General features: G+C 41.8%; 2 protein-coding genes and 2 non-coding genes across 5 annotated transcripts; 3 read left to right on the forward strand and 1 right to left on the reverse strand.

The window, feature by feature from the left end:
* The first annotated feature begins 4,690 nt into the window (after positions 1-4,690).
* Positions 4,691-7,506, forward strand: rpl12 (ribosomal protein L12). 2 transcript variants are annotated; one of them, XM_034569930.1, is made up of 6 exons: positions 4,691-4,909; positions 5,872-5,945; positions 6,211-6,309; positions 6,658-6,739; positions 6,988-7,074; positions 7,356-7,506. In XM_034569930.1, exons 2-6 carry the CDS (start codon positions 5,877-5,879, stop codon positions 7,472-7,474), a joined length of 456 nt encoding a protein of 151 aa, XP_034425821.1. In that variant the 5' UTR covers positions 4,691-4,909; positions 5,872-5,876; the 3' UTR covers positions 7,475-7,506. The 2 variants fall into 2 exon arrangements, with proteins under 2 accessions (XP_034425821.1, XP_034425811.1); XM_034569920.1 differs by having other exon boundaries at positions 4,691-4,851.
* On the forward strand, positions 5,980-6,105 carry LOC117759639. The gene has a single exon (XR_004613536.1). It is a non-coding gene; the product is annotated as a small nucleolar RNA SNORA65 (small nucleolar RNA).
* LOC117759640 lies at positions 7,107-7,232 on the forward strand. Its single transcript, XR_004613537.1, has one exon. It is a non-coding gene; the product is annotated as a small nucleolar RNA SNORA65 (small nucleolar RNA).
* Positions 7,507-8,692: 1,186 nt separating the features above from the next.
* pole3 (polymerase (DNA directed), epsilon 3 (p17 subunit)) lies at positions 8,693-12,686 on the reverse strand. The gene is made up of 5 exons (XM_034569971.1): positions 12,324-12,686; positions 11,539-11,624; positions 9,777-9,895; positions 8,812-9,464; positions 8,693-8,779 (listed from the first exon to the last, which is right to left on the reverse strand). Exons 1-4 carry the CDS (start codon positions 12,387-12,389, stop codon positions 9,283-9,285), a joined length of 453 nt encoding a protein of 150 aa, XP_034425862.1. The 5' UTR covers positions 12,390-12,686; the 3' UTR covers positions 8,693-8,779; positions 8,812-9,282.
* Between the last annotated feature and the right edge of the window lie 3,598 nt (positions 12,687-16,284).

A 16,284-nucleotide genomic window follows, 5' to 3' on the forward strand; every position in this document is an offset into this window, starting at 1 on the left:
TTCAGCGGAAACTCTCTGACAGAAGAAATTAAACCAAACTCCTGGGGAATTGCGCTGCTCTCTCAATTTGTGCCGAATCACCAGGGGACCTGTGCAGCAGGGCAACTGATAACTCACCCTTGATTCAGCACAAACATTCCTCTCAAACCCTCGTTAATTAACTCCTGCTTCAAACCCCAGCCTTATCGGGCCTCCCTGCACCGCCGGGCCGGGGCCGGCGCTGAGACGCTGGAACTGCTTTCATTCATGTGGAATGTTGACGTGAGCTTCATTACGCAGTCAGCCTGTTTGTGCTGCTCCTGTTTCTCCTAATGGAAAGAAGACAGACAGGAAGTCCGTGGAGCGTAGATGGAGGAAGCCCTCAGAAAGGAATCAGATTATATAGGTCAGGTGTCCATTTACAGTTATTGAGGAGCTGCCCTCTGAGCCCCCCCCCCCCCCTCAACTCAGCCTCCAAGCTGCCTGACAGATCGACAGCGAGCTCATCCACTGTGACAGAGGCTTGTTACATTCACCCAATTACACAAAAACACATTTTCTCAACGTGTGGGTTCAGATAGATTTTTATTCTATCTGTGCATCTTGTGAGAATCTGTATCATCGTATGTATTTAATTTTTTTCACAGTAATATCCACAGGACACAATATTATAGGAAATTCAGTAACTTTGTTCACCTCCATTTGATTGGGAGCTGAAATGTCACAGATGGATATTTACAAATCTACATATTTTAATTAAAAATGCAATTAAAATAAAATTTGTAGCAAACTTTGTGGATTATGTTCAGAGGCGACATGTTTTTCAATGAAGTCATCATACAAAGGTCAGAAGTGACATCCACAGTCCGTCTGTGGTTCAGGAGGACGAAGCTGATCGTGAAGCTCGGAGAAAGAGGAGGGTTTTGGTTAAACATTCAAATGTGAAGAAATGTGAGTGATTATCATAAAACTACAAATTTAATATTTTGTCAGTGACAAATTAAAAAAACATTAAATATGCTTTGTTGTTCAAACTATTCGAATGTGTGAGAACAGATTATACGACGTGCTCATGGAGTCATAGTCTGTGACGTCCTCAAAACCAAGCAGGAAGTCAAGTTTATTTTTAAAGCACAGTTAAAACAGAGTTAAACCAAAGTGCTGAACAATTCATCAATAGAACAAAAATAAAATCTGACAAAGGTCCAAGACATGTGAAGACATTTCAGTTTAACCTTAAAAACATCTCCAGCTGAGGAACAGGATCCAGGACCACGGCACCGGAGGAAGCAGCTGATCACAGCATCTGAGGCTTCATCCCTCGTCTTCGTTTCAACTCTGCTACAGATTCTTCTGACGTCCAAACTACTCCGGAGTTTCAGAGAGTCGTCTCTCGTCCCGGTTTCAGTTTGGATCCTCACAGCTGGATTCTGCAGCAGCTGCAAGTGGGACAGGGACGAGGCTGATGCCCACACAGAGGGACTTACAATAATCCAGTCATGATGAGATTCAAGCCCTTCAAACAATCTTCAGGTCGTTTGAAGAGAGGAGAGCTTTAAGTTTTACAATATTCTGTAGCTTCAGTAACAGAATATCAAATAAGCTTTAAAATCTAAATATGAACAAGAGAACAAATGATTCCTCCATTTGTAATTTGATGTAAACTGAATAACCTGGAGACATGGTTGTTGTGTTTGTGTGCAGTTTTTAACAGATGAGATACAACTCGTTCACTAGGGGGCGCTCTCAGAGTGAAGACTAATGTTGGATCTCACCACGTCAACCCAGTGTCTCTCAGTCATCTGGACGGCGGCGGCCGCCATCTTCTAATTTGTCCCGTTGCATAATGAACCAAAATACAGTTTGACACTTTTCACAATAAGGGATCTCTAACGTGGTGTCTTGCTCCGTGGCTGCGTTGTGTAGCTGTGTGCGGGGCTATTTGCTACATGCTCGTTCATGCTATGTTCCAGAAAGTTGTTACCGTCCACGCAGACAGGCAGACCTGAAATTGAGCCTGGACAGCTGTTTCCCCTGCTTCCAGTCTTTATGCTAAGCTAAGCTAATGGTCCTGTTGTTTTGGATTGAGAAGGTTAAAGTTGCCTCATGGATTCTTACCTCACACACAATCAGAGCCAAATGAGACAATCAGCGTTTGGAAACACTGATGAGCCGATGGATTGAAACGCTTGAAGAGCAGGAACCCAAAGACAATTTCATCTGCTCCTTTGAATCCATTTATAAGAGACAAGCTGTGTTGCTCCAGCCGGATTCCCTCGACTGTAGACGCACTCCAGAGCGATCAATAGAGGACATTGTAAAGGAGAAATCGGACCAAGAAGAAGAGGAGGAAGGAGAAGAAGAAGAAGAAGAAGAAGAAGAAGAAGAAGCTGATTGGAAAAAAAACACGGAAAAGGTCAAGAAGGAAGAAAAGAGGAGAAGAGCTGTGTTGAAATCGAATCATTCCCGAGTTTAACAAATGAGCTGTCCAGCTGTGTGTGTGTGTGTGTGTGTGTGTGTGTGTGTGTGTGTGTGTGTGTGTGTGTGTGTGTGTGTGTGTGTGTGTGTGCGATGTTAACATTGGCTCGTTGGTTGAGCCTCAGACTCAGTTTGTTTATTCAGAAATAACATCACACTCTGTGTTTGCCTGCACGCTCTCTGACAGACACACACACACACACACACACACACACACACACACACACACACACACACACACACACACACACACACACACACTTCTAGCTCCATGAGGACACTTATTGACATATTTCATGTGTGTCAGAAAAGTGAAGAACATAGAGACGAGAACACACCTTTAACTGAAACCTATAAGATTTAATGATTTAAGAAAGAAGGATAAGTGTCTGTAATACAACAGATTCAGGCCTCCACAGCATGAGTAACACTGCGCCCACACACACACACAGACACACACACACACACACACACACACACACACACACACACACACACACACACACACACACACACACACTGGGAGAAGGAAAATGTGGTTGCATGTCTCGCTGTCATCTCCTCTGCAGGAATGCAACTGGATTCCTTTGTGTCTCATGTTGGTGACACTTGACTCCAGCGTCCTGAAGACGTCACAAACCAGGTCAACACAAACCGTCGTCCTGTCCCAGTCAAAGTGACCACAGGTCTGCTGCTGTCACTCATTACCACAGTTTGAAATATACTGAGCCACAAGAAATGGTGTTGATCAATCATTTCATTCTTTGGTCCAATACAATATCGATAGGGTTTCTTTTCCTTTTCTTTTCAACTTTAAACAAACAAGAGACATCCAGACATCACCGATATAACGTCTGTCTGAGTAAGATGTATTTATCTGTGCATGTATATTCATATTGCATGTAAAAGGAAAACAAAAGCTGTGTGTGTGTGTAATATGATTTCTATGTCAATTTTCACAAAAAAGTGAATTTTAAACTAAAAATATTTTCCTGTCTATGATCAAAAAGATAATGATTGTAATTATTAGGATAATATTTTATACATAATCATTCAAATGTGAGATTTCCAATAAATCCTGAGGTGTCCTGCTTGTGTGAAAATACACACAAGCCTTTCCGTTAATAATATGAGTTGTGAATTTTTGCCTGTCAGATTTTCATGATGCATATTAAGTGATGATCTCTGCTTCTCACCCACTTACTCCCTCTTGTGTTCCGCTGCTATTCCTGTCGAGCAGCTCATGAGTCAAAACGTCCTGCAGGAATCCAACAGGAAAACTGCAGGAGAGAAGCAGCGCCTCCAAACATGGACCGACTGATTATTAAAAACACCTCGCTTCAATATAATTTATTTGGGTATTTATAGGTAAAAACTTTCTATAAAATACATCCATTCAAAGGTATTATTATCATTTAATTGGGATTTAGTTTTTTATATATTTATTTATATTTAATAAACTGATATTTTTATTTGTTTCGTCACATTGAGAACTGAGGGCGGAAGTGGAAGTCTCGCGGTCCTGTGGAAGTCTCGCGGTCCAGTGGAAGTCTCGCGGTCCTGTGGAAGTCTCGCGGTCCTGTGGAAGTCTCGCGGCCCTGTGGAAGTCTCGCGGTCCTGTGGAAGTCTCGCGGTCCTGTGGAAGTCTCGCGGCCCTGTGGAAGTCTCGCGGTCCTGTGGAAGTCTCGCGGTCCAGTGGAAGTCTCGCGGTCCTGTGGAAGTCTCGCGGTCCTGTGGAGGTCTCGCGGTCCAGTGGAAGTCTCGCGGTCCAGTGGAAGTCTCGCGGTCCTGTGGAAGTCTCGCGGTCCTGTGGAAGTATCGCGGCCCAGTGGAAGTCTCGCGGTCCTGTGGAAGTCTCGCGGTCCTGTGGAAGTCTCGCGGTCCTGTGGAGGTCTCGCGGTCCAGTGGAAGTCTCGCGGTCCTGTGGAAGTCTCGCGGTCCAGTGGAAGTCTCGCGGTCCAGTGGAAGTCTCGCGGTCCAGTGGAAGTCTCGCGGTCCAGTGGAAGTCTCGCGGTCCTGTGGAAGTCTCGCGGTCCAGTGGAAGTCTCGCGGTCCTGTGGAAGTCTCGCGGTCCTGTGGAAGTCTCGCGGTCCTGTGGAAGTATCGCGGCCCAGTGGAAGTCTCGCGGTCCTGTGGAAGTCTCGCGGTCCAGTGGAAGTCTCGCGGTCCAGTGGAAGTCTCGCGGTCCTGTGGAAGTCTCGCGGTACTTGTCGGGTATATAAGGCTGCTTCCGGCCTCCCTCTCTCTCTTTGTCCCTCTCCGGTGAAGGTGTATCTTCTCGGTCGTCCCGAACCCGGGTTCATCCGACACCAACACCGAGCAGCAGAACCGAGCCTCGGCTCCACAGCAGCGACATCATGCCTCCTAAGTTCGACCCCCAGGAGATTAAGATCGGTACGTTGCTCTGTGCGGAGACAACATGGAGTCGTTCTCTGAGCGACGCAGAGAAACGGTAAAGAAGGACACGAGCCGAGAAGCGAAGTCTGGGGATCCACGTATATAGAAATACTTCACGTCTGTAGAAATACTTCAAGTATATATTATAGTATATATTAAATACTCTCATTTAGTATTTACACGTGTTCTGCTTCACTTTGACTGCACCAGGAAACACGTGGGACTAACCGGCTAGCTGCTAACATGCTAAAGCTAGGCTACCACTAGCATAGGTGGAGTAAAGTATACTGTCGAAACTGTAAATTAGCTTTCACTTGCATTTAATGATTATTGAAGCTTCATATTTTAGAACAACCTTAAACTTGAAACCAGTATGAACCACTTGTGTACGCAAAGCCAGAATCTGCAGCTCGGACATTACGACCTTTTGGGCCCTGGCGTCTAAAGACGTGACGAATTCACACTGTCACGTGATGTTTTAATTTGTGTTAATGTGAAGTATATTTGGACATCAAATGAATTTAGGCTTCAACTGGATTTTGTGTTCAGCTTCCTGATTAATAGATGTAACAAATGTATTTCCACAGTGACGTCAGTGTTTTAAAATACAAATATAATTCTAGCAAACAGGTGAAACCATGAAATATAGTATTTTGAGGCGCTGGTTTATTTTCCTGTTGCTTAATGAAGTGTTGTAGGGTTAGAGGAAGAGGAACCCCGGACTGAGAAGTGAATCAGTGTTGACCTGTTTTTATTCAGTCTGTTGAAACACAATTAACGAGCTGTAGCTCACAAGCTGCTGTTTTACCTGTAAAGTGATTTTATAGTTATTATAAATCTTCTGATATTAGGGTACAAGTTCCCTTCAGGGTTAAACTGTCTGTCAAATACAATTGAGGTCAATGGTGACAATTCTTCAAACTGCATGAAACAGAAGTCCTGTTGGGTGTGAGTGTGGTTATCGGCTGTTTGAGTGGATTCATGTGAAGTGACTGAAACGTGCTTCTTCTGTCTCAGTGTTCATGAGATGCACAGGAGGAGAAGTTGGTGCCACCTCAGCTCTCGCCCCTAAGATCGGACCTCTGGGTCTGGTGAGTAATAACCAGTATTAAGTGAGACCAGCCTCCCGCCACTATGCCTGTCTGTCCTGTGACTGAGTATAATCCAGTGGAGGCTCAGATTGACCCAGCTTTAGGAAACGGAGCTGTTCACACTAATGGACCGCTCTGTGCCGAAAAGACTGGAACACAAACCAAGGCTACATCCCCCCCTAGGCTTTATTCTGAAAACTTATTCAATGTGGAGTGTTTACATGTTCCTGCAGCAGTTTGAGCTCATTCTATCATTTCTCTCCAGTCTCCCAAGAAAGTTGGTGATGACATCGCCAAGGCAACAGGTGACTGGAAGGGCCTGAGGATCACGGTGAAGCTGACGATCCAGAACAGGAATGCAGCCGTACGTACCCCCCCGCTGCTGCGTCCACATGCAGACCTCACACGACACAAAGAATCTAACAGAAACAAACGCACATGATATAAAAACAGGGAATTATCCAAAAAGGCATCTTTGTTTGTCAAATGTTAAAAGACAATGACTTGATGATAAATGTACAAATTCATTCCACAAGATTTAACTAAATCAACAGAAAACTGACCAGATATAATTTGTACGAAGGAAGATGGATAATCTTTGTATAGTTAATTATTGAAGTGTAATTCTTGCCAAACCAAACGGTCAATTGGAGTTTGTATATTTCACTGTTAAATGAAATGTAGATTTGAATCGTCACTTTGTGTTGGTCAGATCGAGGTGGTTCCCTCTGCGTCCGCTCTGATCATCAAGGCTCTGAAGGAGCCTCCCCGTGACAGGAAGAAGGTCAAGAACAGTAAGTGACTATTTAAATGTCCAATATACCCACATTAAAAGATCATATGGGGCAGCTGTGGTAGAGCGTTCATCCTCCAACCAGACGGTCGGCAGTTCGATCCCCAGTCTTGAGCATGCCTAAGTGTCGGCAAGACCCCGATTAGCTAATAGATGCACTGCATGTAAAGCGCTTTGAGTGGTCATCAATATAAATTATCCATTTACCATTTGAATGGGACGATTAACATTTCATCACTTCACTTCCAGTCAAGCACAGCGGCAGCGTGACCTTCGACGAGATCGTGGGCATCGCCCGCCTGATGAGGCATCGCTCCATCGCCAGGGAGCTCTCCGGTAAGAGTCCCGCTCACTGCCCGGTGCAGCCTCCCGCCACTATGCCTGTCTGTCCAGTGACTGAGTATAATCCAGTGGAGGCTCAGATGGACCCAGCTTTAGGAAACGGAGCTGTTCACACTAATGGACCGCTCTGTGCCGAAAAGACTGGAACATTTCTATTCTGTCATTTCAAAGTAGTTTCACCTGTTTTTTGTCAATCTTACGCATTAGACTTTAAATGTTTTGGCGTTGGGAGCGCGAGCAGCAGGATCTTTACTAACTTGATCTTCCCTCTTCAGGAACCATCAAGGAGATCCTGGGCACCTCTCAGTCTGTTGGGTGCACCATCGATGGTCGTCCTCCACATGATGTCATCGATGACATCAACAGCGGCAAAGTGGAGTGTCCCTCAGAGTAACTGGATGCAAATAAAAAGTTGATAAAAAATGAGCATCTTGTGTTTGTCTTTTCTTTCCTCGGTGTGACAACCTCTCAAAACATTTATAAACTTAATATCTAGAGTTGAGTTTGTTTCACAGGTTTTTACTTTGAAATGACTTAAAACTTAAATATTCTCTCACGTTGGTGTTTATGGCTTTAGTGCTCCGGACCGTACAGAAGGATAAATAAAGTTAAATAAATCAGGTCTATTAATTGAATAACAAGGGTCAGAATGCAGACATTAGCTTACTTTTGAAACTTGCACACATTTTGGTTTGAAGTATATTCATTTATGAATTTAAACTGAAGCTAAGAAACCCGTTTGTCTGCAGTATAACAAATCTAGAAGTTTCTACTCCATGAATTAACTTGATAAAAAGCAGGACGATTGGGATTTGAAGAATTTAGTCTAATCCAGAAATACCTGAGGAAAACCTTTTTATACATCTGGAGTCATGAATGAAGCTGCACTTCAGTTTTATACAAAATATTTATTGAGTACAAATGCTTCAAAATCTAAGAAACAAAACCTAAAAATGCACATCAGTGCAGCTACTGGTTCTGAGAAGTCGTCCAACAATCTGACAAATACAAACATTCATGTTCTCAGATTTAGTATCAAAGGATGTGGAAAAAAACTAGAACGTGATTTGTATCAAACACTCAAATGTCAGGACACTTATTAAATGAGATGAGTTACGGATTTGACTTTCCAGTTTAAGTTCTAGTTCAGCTTCATTTATTTAAATTCCTATTAGAAGTTGTGGAGGTTGATGCTTCTCAGACTGACGGAGTCACAGGATGTTTTAACGCTGCTCAAACATTTCAGACGTCAACATGACAAACTATGAAATGGATTTTATTGAAACTTGGAGGGATGGGACGTCGGCCAAGAAAAAACAGAAGAACTAACGTCTCGGATTCGATAAACGGGGCAGATCCAGGTTTTTATAATCTTTAACGATGTGAATCAGGCTTTTGACTTTTTCCCAATTTCTCAGAATAATGAATTGATCTTCTACATATTTAAAGGTCGGACATTTATGAGCTTGGTGGAATTGAGTTGGGTGAGTTCCACTGTGTTGGTTCAATGACAAATTCAGGATGTAGTTTGACTCCAGTTACACCCTAACCCTCGTGTATCCAGATCTATCCAGTCATTAGCTCCACGACAACAGGAGGAGGATTGCAGATGTTGTGTTACTGTTGGTCTGGTTTACTCTCACACAATCATGAGGCCGGAGGAGAGGACGACTTCCTGTTTAATGGCTGCTGGGACTCGCTGATCTGGAACAGTCATGTGATTATTTACACACATGTACACAACATGTACACTCATTCACAATATGAACCCCTGCAGGGTTCAGCCAATCGGATCTCAATCTGTCCTCTGTTTCTTTGGTGCATTTACACTTTACTGTCATTGGGTCGAGCTCGATGTAATCTGATTACTGATGAAGTATTTTAATGCCAGGTGTAAATAAAAGTAACGGTCGAGAAATTGTGTTACAGAAGAAATCAAACAGCGCAAATATCAAAATGTTACTATAAAAAAATTAAACACAAAATGGAACGAGACAAATGTGAAGTGCATGGTGTGTGTGTGTGTGTGTGTGTGTGTGTGTGGAAGACAGAAGCTGGACGTCTGTAACTCCTCCTCTGTTCTGAAACCTGATGTCACTGCTTCACTGTGATTGGATGATGAACGCGTCCAGTGGGGGGGTTAACGTCAGAGGAGTGAGTGTATTTCATCGTTCATGTCACCAGTGCTCTGATGAAACCTCCTCAATTCTCCACCTCCTCCTCCTCCCCTTCATTCTCGGCTTCAGGCTCCTCATCCATTCGCTCCTCCTCCTCCTCCTCTTCCTCCTCCCTGCTCTTGTCGTTCTCAGAGTCGGTCTTCTTCTCTTTATCTTTGCGCTTCTGCTCCGTCACCTCCTTCTTTCCTTTCTGGCCCTTCTTATACACTGTTGAGACAAAAACACCATGAACTGGATGTTATGGATTAATACATCTAATTAAAGACATGTAGTTCATTATATTATATAAAATGTATATATCCAGGATCGCTGCTGTGACCACATCCTGGACCTGATCATGATGGTGGATCCTGATCCTGGACCTGATCATGATGGTGGATCCTGATCCTGGACCATAGATCGGTGAATCGGTCTGAGTCAACCTCTTATCGTGATCAATTTGTGTGGGACAAACACGACGGCTTGAAAAACCCCAACATTCATATATATGCATAAATATATAAATCACATTGTACCAACCTTCCAAAGATTCTTTGAGAGGCTCCAGGAATCGTTCAAACTCCATTTCCTCCATCGCAGCCAACACGTCTCCTGCATTCAGAGTTTTTCTTTTGGCTTTCATCGCAAAATTATTTGCACTGGAACGAGATAAACAGAAGCAAAACTGATTTTTAGAACCGTGCAGACGATTTCCATTGGTGTTTATTTACAAACAAAATATGGAGGCAGTTGAGAAAAAACGTAAAGAGACAACCAAATATTCACGAGTCCTTAGGCGACACGAATATTTGGCCCTATTGCTTTTCGTTCGAATATTCAGGAAAATTCATCACATTTTTGGCGGCTTGAACTTACTCGAGATCTCACCAAACTTCGCGGGCGTCTGATGGAGATCTACGTATTCTGGAGTAACCCTAACCCCTGAAACACAGCAATCCCGTCTGTTGTGACCGATCTTCACGAAATTCGGTACATACGTGTATCATGACCGGACAAAACGGTCCCTGGCACCAATTTGATTAACGCAACAGGAAGTCAGCTGTTTTGGATTTAGTGGCCATTTTGGCGATTGTACATGTTGTGTATTTTACCAAACTCCTCGTAGAGCTTTTATCAGATCCACTTCAAATTCGGTGAGTGTCATCTTAACAAGATGGAGATTAAAAGAACTTAGATTTTTAAGTTTTCGTCACACGGTGTGACCGTGGCGTCAATTTTTAATGAGTCCATCCAAACACAAGGTTGATGTATCTCGGACATACACGGTCCAATCTACTCCAAACTGGACACGTAGGACAAGAGTCCCGGTCGGATGACATCTACACAGAAATTACAACCACAGCGCCCCCTGGTGGTAACAGAAAATGTCTTGTTTTTTTGCACTTCTTACACTTTGATTAATTTGTCTTCGTCCATTGACCACAACCGTGTCAAACTTTGTCAGAAGGGTCTCGAGACATTGATGATGTCGGCATAAGGAAACTGAGTTTTCGTCGAACGCCATGTTAGAGGCGTGGAGTCAGATTTCAACAAGTCGCCATGACACACGAAATTGCTGTAACTTCACTGTTCATTGTTCAATCTCCGTCAAACTACATGTGTGTAACAGTGTAGGTCCTCAGGATCTGAGATTTCAGACCAAGAACTGCCTCCTCATCTTCCTCATCCTGTTCTTCATCCAGCATCTTAATGACCATTAAACCATGAGTCTGAAATGACTGCGACCAGCCACACTAACACTGGATAAAGAAAATCAAAAGCAAATTCTCAAATGCATATCAATCAGTCTATTAAGTATGTACTCTTATATTTCAGGTTTTATTTTGTTGCTCTAGCTATGGTGCGCTAGCCAGAAAAGAAGCTAGCTAGCTAACAGCTAGTTAGTATTGTACATATTTGTCTTTCTCACTAGTAATGGATGTAAAATAAGACTTACATGCGTAAGCAGCTGTGTGAAACGACCACACAGAGTAGCTGTCTGTTTACTTTTCAAATATCTGAAGCTCTACCGGTCATAGTTTCATCGAGCCATCAGGCTTGTGGTGTCTTTTGCACCAACGTAGAGCTTTAATCCCAGTGAACTGATATGTTTGCTTGATTTGTAAAGTTGACAGAGGCTACATTCATACGACTAAACGTAGTCGTATGAATGTAGTGGTGTGGATGTAGCCTGAGATTCTCCAGGTGTGAAATACATAGAATCACGACACCACTTGAATCATCAGAATGTTGTGAATCGATACTGGATTGTGTTTGATTGTGTGTTGTACTGGGTTCTTACCAGGAGGTTGCGTACAACACAAACACGCTGGCCGCCTGAGAGATGGCTCGTCTTGCTTCTTTGGACACGTTCACTCCATCGGGGAGCTGCTGAACACAAACGAACTCCTGGTTAGTTGATGTAAAAGCTTATATATGACAATTACTTATTATTATTATTATTTAATAAGTTCTGATTCTCCAGAGTCAGAAGCTCCAAAAAACTAACTTTCATTGTATTTACCTGAATTTCAATGTTTTCCACAGCTTCCATGTGTCTATTATGTTCTATACGTTTTGAAAAGATCAACATTCATATAAAACATAAGAGAAGCGGGTTTGTGTTGTTGGGCTGAAAATACACTTCAGTACTATTTCAGATTCAGGAGGTCATACTCAACAAACGTGTAATTGAGTAAATGTACTTAGTTACATTCTGCCAGTGAACTTTTAATAAGTAAATACTGATCTGTTACTTTACAGTTAGTTACTTTACAGTTAGTTACTTTACAGTTAGTTACTTTACAGTTAGTTACTTTACAGTTACAGTTTGCTTGAAGCTGAGTCTCTGAGCCACACACTCACTCACTCTCTCACACACACACTCACACACTCACTCACACACTCACACAGACACACACTCAGAGAGACACACTCACTCACTCACTCACTCTCTCACACACACACACACTCACTCACACAGACACACACACTCACTCACTCACTCACTCACTCTCACACACACACACACACACACACACACACACACACACACACACACACACACTCTCACAGACACACACTCACCGCCTCCTTGATGATGCGGGTGATCACCGCGTTAGGAAGGTTCAGGTCTTCCGGTCTCTCCGCCATCACTCTCCCCGGTCACCGACTCTTTATCCCGGACTGCTCACCGTGAGTTCCCCGCTCCACTGTCCGGAGCAGCTCAGTGCTAAGCTAACGGATTAGCGTTAGCCCGGAGCTAACAGAAGAGCTAATGGTTCAACCGACTGGTTCGTTACCGACAGTGACGTCACACCGCTGAGCTCACGGTACCGGAGGTTAAAGTTCAGCACGCGACCATCGGAACCGATTTGTTTTGAGAGGTTTTCCCGCGAAGCTTCCAACCACGAGCCCCGCTCTGACGTCACGTCAACTTTGAACTCTGACGTAGCCGGAAACGTCACTGTCACGTGTTAAACGTGCAAAAAATATATTTAAAATTAATATATATATTTTCATTTAAGATTAATTGATATAATCAACAAATGTGATTAAAGACGATAAAAACTTCACATTCATTTTAAATTATTCCGTCAATTAATGTTTATCTCAATCAAAGAAGCGTCTATTAGACCCATGGACTGTAAATACAAATTAAACCTATCTTTAATTAAATCTAAATTAAAAGAAATGTGTCCACACAATCAGTCTGCTTCCCCTATATAAATATATATATATATATATGTGTGTGTGTATACATATGTACATGAGAATAATTTTTAATATATTGACTTTGTTTATCTCACTTTTCTAAGTATTTACACCTTAAAAAAGAGAAACTATCTCTTCAACTTTTAGCTGTGATGTCACCTCATTCTGACAATGTTTTAGATCAAGTTTTTAAAATAAATACATGTGCAAATAAATGAACATAAATATATTGATCTCATTTATGGTGCTTATAAGTGACATAATTTTACATGCACGGTCTTTTAATATTTCTAAACATTTCACTGGGGTCATTGTACATTTTTTGAACAAAAATTAATAAAGCATTATTATAGGCGAACTGAGTTTTAGAATAATACAAAATATGATTAAACAAAAATACATCCAACTGCAAATCAAGTAAAACATAATGAGAAGAAATCCATTATCTATATTTTTACTGACTCATTGTTGGTTCTGGTCTTTTCACATGATTTGATAATATTATGCACATTTATATTGTGAAGAACTATTTTATACATTCAGATATATTAAGTTATTACTGACAATGACATTACAGTTGCACCTCAGTGTTTTTATTTTGGGCAGAGATCAAATATCTGCCCAATGTACCGACAAACTGGGAAACACTCCGTTCACTTCGATCAGTGTATGGATGAAAATGAAATACCCTGAGCGGTCAGACCTGCAGTTCATTTTATACCTTCATCCCAAACAGAGAAGGTCAGGGTTTGTCGGAGAAAAGGTATTTAGATGGTTTCCATGGCAGCGGCCTTCACATGCAGCAGGGCGATGCAGCACACACAAAGTAAACCACTCTGTGAAGGAGGCGACGCAGTGAAGACGAATGTCTACGCCCACTGAGTTTAAGTTTCTTGGAGCCGTTTCTGGGCATCACTCCAGAACAACAAAGTTCCCTCCTCAGATACAACCGTCACTGACACTACACTCTTTCTGTCTGTGTTCATTAACATGTCGGTCGGCTGCTGCAGATGAAAAAACGAATTCCCGAATGTCAGAGCAGATCAATATGAAACAGTTTTTACATCCTGAGTGTTTGGTTGTTGTTGGTTATCAGGAGCTGAGGAGGAGTTAGCATTTTGTTAAATCAATTCACACATGTAGTTAGTTTAGAAACAGGCTGGTGTTATTCCTCATGCGGTGCCAGGGTACGAGCTGCAGTCTTCAGCTGGGAGCCCAGAGCCTCTCCGGATGCTGGGGCAGGAGTCAGGACGCCTCCCTGCCGCTGGCTTCACATGGTCTCACATTCCATTATGTGGCTTCTTGTCTCCGCAGCTCGGGTCTTTTCTTGGAGGCCATACCCAAAAAGTAGTAAATAAATAATGTAAAAAGTAGTAAATACATAGTATTGCTCTCGACACAAGAGCTTATGGAAATGTGTTGATATGTCAGGTGACACCGAAGATCAAGGGATGAAATTAAGAACTTAAAAAATAAACAATTAGTGTAATGATTTAATCTACTAAAGTACATACTTCACTCAGTGGTATCAATAATAGGTCTGTTGTTAAAAAGTGAGCACCATTACATTGACCTTTTAATTGATCAAAACACTGGTAACTGAATAAAACATTTTTTTAAACAAATAGATCAAAAAACGCAGATTCATTATTTCTTGTCTTTATTTGTTGATGTCAGAATCAGAATCGGGTCTTATTTCCAAACAGGATTACACATACAAGGAATTTTATATAGTGTATTTGTGCAAGTATAAATATAAAAAATATAAAAATAGGAAACAAAAATGAAATATAAAAAAAAATACTATAAGCACCAGGGGAGGGATTGTGCAAAGTACAGTTGGTCCGTAATTTGCAACAGGAAGTTAAAGTGTAAAAGAGAAAGTGCGTGTTAATCAAAACTAAAACGTAGTAAACATGGCAGGATTATCTATAACATATATCGCTATTACATATCTATAACATATATAACTATAACATGTCTAAGTATAATAACCCCCCCCCATGTTGCTTGTCTTCAGCTCCCTGTGCAGGATTCCTCAGCAGACATTAAAGATAACATTCTGAGGCCCACTGACCACGCCTGTGAGGACGGGGAGGATTTTACTGGTTGAAATCTACAACCTCACCACCAGATGACAATAAATCCCACAAACGTTCACTCAGTTTGTACAACTGACGACAAAACATTGTTTTTATACCAACACACGAACAACATCTGTAAATAGAGTCTGTCTGCAGCGAACATGTGATGAGCTTATCTGAGCGTTTTCATTGGACACTGAGAGGAGCTCAAATTCACTTTATCTATGAAACACTGCGATTTCTCCATTGTAACTTTAAAAAAGACGAATTAGTGCAGATTCAAGGTGAAGTTCAGTTACCACCGGTTACCACTGGTTACCACCGGTTACCACCGGTTACCACCGGTTACCACTGGTTACCACTGGACCACAGTAAGAACCACCTGCTATGAGGAAAAAAGACTGTTACACATATTTCCATCTGTTTTTTAACATGTGGTTACTTTGACTATAAAAAAATACACGTGTGTGTAGCACAGAGGACGAAACGTCTCTGCAGAGGCAGAAACAGACAGATCCACCGTCAACTAGGACAGAAGACAAGCATGTACATACATGTACATACGTTTACATACATGTACATACGTTCACATACATGTACATACGTTTACATACATGTACATACGTTCACATACATGTACATACGTTTACATACATGTACATACGTTTACATACACACTACAGTATATCATATATTTTGCATATTTTAGTTCTGTCTTATTCTGATGAGGTTTGAGGAGGTTCTAGCTTGATTTAATGAGGTTCTATCTTGTTTTAATTATATTCTATCATGTTATAGGGTTCTACTATGTTCTACTGAGGTTATATCTTGTTTTAATGAGGTTCAATCGTGTTCTTCTATGGTTCTACTGAGGTTGTATATTGTTGTAATGAGGTTATATCTTGTTCTAATGAGGTTCTACCTTGTTATACCAAGGTTTTACCTTGTTTTAATGAGGTTGTATCTGGTCCTAATGAAGTTCGATGAGGTTTTACCTTGTTTTAATGAGGTTGTATCTGGTCCTAATGAAGTTCGATGAGGTTCTACCTTGTTTTAATGAGGTTGTATCTGGTCCTAATGAAGTTCGATGAGGTTCTACCTTGTTTTAATGAGGCCCGATCTGGTTATAATGAGGTTTAATGAGGTTCTACCTTGTTTAAATGGGGTCCGATCTGGTTCTAATGAGGTTTAATGAGATTATATCTGGTTCTAATGAGGTTTAATGAGGTTCTACCTTGTTCTACTGAGGT

Source organism: Hippoglossus hippoglossus, chromosome 3, assembly GCF_009819705.1.
Source record: "Hippoglossus hippoglossus isolate fHipHip1 chromosome 3, fHipHip1.pri, whole genome shotgun sequence".
Lineage (NCBI taxonomy): Eukaryota > Metazoa > Chordata > Actinopteri > Pleuronectiformes > Pleuronectidae > Hippoglossus > Hippoglossus hippoglossus.